The sequence below is a fragment of the Triplophysa rosa genome, linkage group LG4 (assembly GCF_024868665.1).
Source record: "Triplophysa rosa linkage group LG4, Trosa_1v2, whole genome shotgun sequence".
Lineage (NCBI taxonomy): Eukaryota > Metazoa > Chordata > Actinopteri > Cypriniformes > Nemacheilidae > Triplophysa > Triplophysa rosa.
In genome coordinates, this window is record NC_079893.1 from 31,552,929 (window position 1) to 31,559,340 (window position 6,412).

Below are 6,412 nucleotides of genomic sequence, written 5' to 3' on the forward strand. Positions count from 1 at the left end.
CTCTCTCTCTCTCTCTCTCTCTGTCTCTCTCTCTCTCTCTCTCTCTCTCTGGTGGTTCATACATTGAGATGTTTGTGTGTTCTTCTGATTTCAGTCTTCACTCAGTCCAGAGAAAGGGCAGAAAGGAGAGGCGGCAGTGTTAGGAGAGGTGACACACACACACACACACAGTGTTGCTGCAGTGTAATGTGTGGTTTTGTGTTACTATCGTAACACACTGTGTGATTGTATGTGAATGTGTTGAGTGTGTTATGACGCCGATGATGTAATATTGTGATGTATTTTTCTGTCTGGCGTTCTGAAGGGCACTCTGGTTGTGGGACCTCCTGGTCTTCCCGGTCCTGAGGTAACGTCACGTCTCTCACCTGTTGTGTTGTCCAGCAGCTGAGCTCATGTGTGCTTCTGAACCGTGTGTGTGTTGTTTCCTGCAGGGTGAGCCGGGTGAAGCCGGGCCGATGGGTCCTCCAGGACCAATGGGAGATCCAGGAGACCTGGTAACACACACACACACACACACACACACACACACACACACACACACACACACACACACACACACACACACATCAGTCATCATGACAACTGTTCCAAACACAAGTACCTGTGCTGTGTGATGAACTCAGGGCCCTGAGGGTCGTCCAGGACTGGCAGGGGCTGATGGGATACCTGGTCCTCCAGGCACTCTGCTCATGCTGCCGGTGTGTTTACTGTCAATCAGACTTCACATGAGTTCTGCTCGTTTACACACAGGTCTGGAGTCAGTTAATCATCTGACATGTGTGTGTGTGTGTGTGTGTGTGTGTGTGTGTGTCAGTTTCAGTTTGGTGGTGATGCTAGTCAAGGGCCGGTCATATCAGCTCAAGAAGCTCAAGCTCAAGCAATCCTACAGCACACAAAGGCAAGACACTTGTACCTCTGTTTAAACTAGTTTCAAACTCCACATTAACTCTATTCTAACTCTACACATGCTCCACACAGCCTCGGGAATGTGTTAGTTTCACCTGTAATTCTATATTTGTTGTCTCAGCTGTCTTTGAAAGGTCCACCCGGACCACTGGGACTCATCGGACGTCCAGGTCCACTGGTGAGTCTACACAAACTGTGTGTGTGTGTGCCTCTAGTGTTTCTGTGTGTGGTGAACTGAAGTCAGAATGTCTCTTTGTACAGTGTGTATGCACGTTCAGTATGTAAGGGATAATGTACAAGCAGTCGGTTGTTATCTCAGAAATAATCTGACCTTAGCTTTGTCTGAATTCGCCCCCTATCTCCTATGTAGTGCACTATATCAGGTGTCCGCCATTTTGTAGTGTTGTCCGAATTCGGAGTAAACAACTCATTCCCTACATTTGTTCACTACTTTTTACCCACAATGCATTCTGATTTTGAGTGTTCATCGGATGGACACTTGCTCACTCATATTTCCCATGATACAACATGAATCAGCTGGAGGAGAGTGACCGTTAATGCCACAAATGTGCGTTTATACACTTTTTATACACTCATTGACAGTTATTTTCTACTTTTTGAGAATAAACAGATTAAATGAATGTTCTAATATCAGCGTTTTATTTTAAATATATGAAGTAAGTTTATTTAACGTAATGAAATGTAATTGTAAATAACTAATATATAAACTAATACAATAAATGTGAGAAATAATGTGAAAATTAAAGACCATTTTACAAAACAATCCATGAAGCCACACAGGTGTAAGATAAGCGTTATGACGAATGTTCGCGACAGTGCTGTCAGACGCAGGATATATGAAATTGTTCACTCATCTTCATTCCCTTCTTCCCCATGTAGTGGACTATTTATTCGCTATATAGGGAATAGTGGACGAGTGAACAAGTGAGTGAATTCAGACGCAGCTAGTGTGATCAGGATGTGAAGTGGAGGGTCTTGTGTCACACTGAAGGGGCTTATTTTAAGATGACAACCAGATGCTTGTACGTTATTCCGCTTATAGCGATCGTAAAAAAAACTGTGACATATTTTCCACTGGACGATGGTCAAAATCCTTCCATCACCAGGCTGCGAAAAACTCCTCAATGGGGTTGAGGAAAGGGGAGTAAGGGGCAACGAAAAGGGACATCATCCTCGGATGGGCATCAAACCAGGCTGTGACTGCACGGGAATGGTGGAATGCCACATTGTCCCATGTGATCACATATATTGACAGGTCTACCACCTGTCCCCTTTCTACCTCTGGCACAAGTCTTTCATGCAAGTCTTCTAAAAACAGGAGAAGGTGGTCGGTGTTGTATGGGACAATCACACATTTATTCAGGAGTTGCACCATTGTTGGAGATTGCGGCGCACATGGTGATGTTGGCTCCTCTCTGGCCCGGCACAGTAACTGTGGCCCTTTTGCCAATTATGTTTCTTCCGCGCCGACGCCTTTTCGCCAAGTTGAAGCCAGCCTCGTCAACGTAGATCATTTCACGAGGGACTTGATTGGCCTCCAACTCCAAGACTCTCTGAAAGTAATCAGACACAGTGTGTGTAAATGCTTTACTGTATGTCCTATTGTACTCCAGGTTTATAGAGAAGTTTACTGCAAAACACACTATGTAGTGTACAGTAATGACTGTATTGCATAACCTTACTTGGACATACTGGCGACGGAGTTCTTTGATGAAGTGAGGTGAAAGTGACCTATTAGTCAGATATGGTGACCCATACCCGAAATGTGACCTCTGCATTTAACCCATCCAGAGAGTAGTGAACACACACACAACAAGTGGTGACCACACGTACACCCGGAGCAGTGGGCAGCTATCACTGCAGCGCCCGGGGAGCAAGTAGGGGCCTGCCGGCCCTGAGAATCGAACGAGTCCGACTCTCTAACCATTAGGCCATTGAACTTTGTATAGTTGTTTCATTTGCACTATGCTGATTGCTGCAATGTTCCCAAAGACAAGGTTGTCTTCCACAACTCTCGATTGAATGTCCTTCAATTTAATTTCATTGTCAGCAATCACCATGTTGACAATTGCAAGTTCCTTTTCTTCATTTAGGAGCTTTCCTCTGCCCCCTGAGGGAGGTAGACGTTGAATCCTTAGAGAGACAAAATAGTGTTACATATTAGAGACAGGAGGCATACAGTCACTGTAATACATGGTCAAATTTACACTTTGCAGTAGTAGAAGCTCTCATACAATATCCTGCCTGTTGGTTTCTCGAAAAATCCGAACAATGGATGCCACTGTGTCCCGGCTGAGATTTGGCTGTACTTGTTCACCAGCCTCTCTGTATGATAGCCCATGGTTTATGACATGATCTATTATAGTAGCTCTTATTTCATCAGTTACCCTAGCTCTGGCCCTTCTTTGAGCGCCACCACACATTGTAACTCCTCTCCCTCTACCTAGCCCTTGTCCCACTCCTCTCCCTTGTCTTCCTCTCCTTCGTGCAGGCATTTTCTTTGTGTGTGTGTGTGTTGCTCTGTATTTTTCCTTTTCCACACAAATTCAACCCAAAGAGGTCCTCTTTTACTTTATACCATATGCTCATGTAATTGAAAGAACCTCAACACCTGAGTGTGTTTCCTATATGGGAATCAGCTGTGATGTATATATTTGCATAACTTTGATCAGCTGTTTCTCATTAACAATGGAATAAAATACAGGGGGCATATTTGTGTTTCAGTTCACAATATATATATACAGCTGTTCACTTTGACTTTAGCCTACAAGTTAGGTTCAGAACATGATGTTATCTGTTCTGACATACAGTGTGAAAGCATATGAAAATTTGGCAGTAAAATTACATTGTTTTGGTCTTGGTTGAGCTTGTGTGTAAAAGAAGTTCAAGCATTTTAAATTTGTGTTAACTGTATGCATTTTGTGTCAAAGCAACAATAAATGTGTTAATTGTATAGTCTACACAGACAGATGTTGTGCTAACCGTGTTAAGAGTTTAGCAAAATTGTTAAAAGTACTGAAAAAATTGTCATAGCGATCGTAAAAAACTGTATTACACGGCTACATGCCACATGAAAAAAAAACGTGAAATATTGAAAATATTTTATGAGCTCATTTTTACTGAATGCACACCTTCTTTTTTAAGAACACTTTCGGTTTTAAGGTAAGAAACGACATTCAAACGTCACGAACAGGCAATTAGGTTTAATCATTTGTAAATATAATGTCATATATGTTATTAAAAGACATATTTATATTTCATTTGTCAAAAAAACCTGTCAAAATGATTCGCTGCATCCGGGTTACCGTGTGTTATTTGTTTTGAGCGGTTGTTATCTGGAAATAACGAACCTGCAAATGTCGCGACGGGCCAATCAGAATCAAGCATTCCAACCAGCCGTGTGATAAATATTTATAATATATACTGAACAAATAGATTATACACTATAAACAGGCACATCATTCTCTAAACATTCTTTGTGTTTTCATTGTGTTTGACTTCAGTGAGCAGTAACAGACAAACACTGTTAAAAAAACTGTAAAGGCCTGTCCACACAGCACACGAGCGGCACGATGTGACACAAGAAAAAACTATAGAACCTATTATAATCAGACGTTCTGTCAGGTTCACTACCATGAAAAATTATTGTTTCTGTTCTGGGCAAAAACTCCCTGTCCATCCCTGCAGCCAGCATGAAGAAGAGCGCAGCCATGACCCCCTCAGGGTCAGCACAACAGAACAACAGATGGCATTTAAGTGTGACGCGTGATGTAAAGGAATAACAGAAGTGGAGTCCTGATTCTAAATGTGAGGGGGTAGTTAGCTGCTGTTAGCTGAATGAACTTTAAATAGAAGCTGTGATGGAGTCATATTTCTTTAGGTCGACGAGGATCAGCTGATGCGAGCTTGACTCACGTGACCTGCCAGAACTAACACAACACGCTTGATGTCTATGCTCACTGGATGGAGTGCGACACAACAAACACCTTGTGATGGTTTCTATTGTCTTTAGTCGTGTGGCATGGTGCTGTTTGTGTGTTGTGTAGACAGAGTGTTACAGGTGTGAATCTTACTCGTGCCCTGTATCTCTCTCTCTCTTCCTGTCACTATATCGTTGTTTACATCTGGAGGTTTATTTGCAGAGCTGGTAGTGACGAGTGAATTATATGGAGTTTATATAGACCCAAAACTCACGCGCATGGAATCTGCGCATAATGATAACCACACGCGGAAAGCTGCTCCGCGAGGGCGCATTTAAACTCCGCGAGCGAGCAGAACAGTATCCGCAAGCGGAAAAGAATCCTCGCGCGGGCGCATTTCTGCTCCGCGAGCAAAAACTCAAGCGGGATTTACACATTCGCCTAGCTCCGCTCTGCGAGCCTCCGCTGACTGCACGCGTACCTCCGCAAACGGACGAGGTGTTTATAGTTGACGCGCATGCCGATGTGCTATTCTTTGAAACAACAGAGGGCGACTCGGAGTAATCGATTCAACTAACCAGCACGTATTAGCGTGGAGAAGAAGTGTTTTGCTTGAACAACGCAATTTACCATAGTTTTACTTTTGTATTTATAGTATAAATCATAGTGGCCACAAATTTACTATTGTCTCACTACAGGCACATTAGTTATATGATGTTTCTTATAAAACTATGGTAATATAAACAGAACAGTCCCTCACAAACATGTCTCTACACTTGTATTATAGTAAAACCATAGTTACCTTTCATAAGAAGTGCTTCACATATTAAACTTTACGTATGTTGTTTAAAACGTATTGGATAAAGAGTCTGCATTGCTCTGCGTGGATTAATCATTGAGATGCATGTATAGACGTGCCTGCTCGGCTAGACTCGTATCCCCCTCGTTCGTTTTCGGATGCGTTGCTGCGCGCCCAGTTACAAAAAAAGCCGTGCTCACCGCCACGCGAAAAGAGGTTGTGCGCACTCAAAGCGAACTTCCGCCAACACCGCGATGATGTCATGTTTGCCGCGCGCACTCAAGCGAACCTGCGGACGCGTCGAGTATAAAGAAGCCTTCAGTCCGCAAGCAAAGGCTTTGACGAGCGTGCGCGCGATTCTCTCTATGCTCTCGCAACTGCTCAACACTTGCTCGCTCGTTTAGTTGATTTATGAGACTTTGGAGGCGGGACAATGGCAGATGTCTCCGCTCATTTGATTGGTAACTTTAACATGCAGTCACCTACAGATTACATGTCTTACTACCGAATGATTAGTGTATTACCTTGCCTTAGCTGTGTTAGTATTTTAGTAAGTGACATTTTGATTTCTTACATCTGTCATCAAAAATTATGCTATATAATATAGCAGTTAAACTTACATGTCATGTATGACCTATTTAAAACATACTATAATAATATAATTAAATGTCTCCTGTAGTCATTAAATTTGAGTTATCTAATATCTGTTTACTGGCATAGCCCGTTTTAATATTTTCAAAACAAATAAAGCAAAACAAATAAAATA

General features: G+C 42.6%; 1 protein-coding gene across 1 annotated transcript in view; it reads left to right on the forward strand.

The window, feature by feature from the left end:
• Positions 1-6,412, forward strand: part of col5a3b (collagen, type V, alpha 3b) — a 42,475-nt gene that overhangs the window by 19,493 nt on the left and 16,570 nt on the right. The window contains exons 8-13 of the mRNA XM_057331813.1: positions 95-148; positions 305-346; positions 432-494; positions 624-698; positions 815-898; positions 1,028-1,084. Of these exons, the coding sequence (XP_057187796.1) occupies positions 95-148; positions 305-346; positions 432-494; positions 624-698; positions 815-898; positions 1,028-1,084 (375 nt within the window). The remainder of the gene's footprint in view (positions 1-94; positions 149-304; positions 347-431; positions 495-623; positions 699-814; positions 899-1,027; positions 1,085-6,412) is intronic.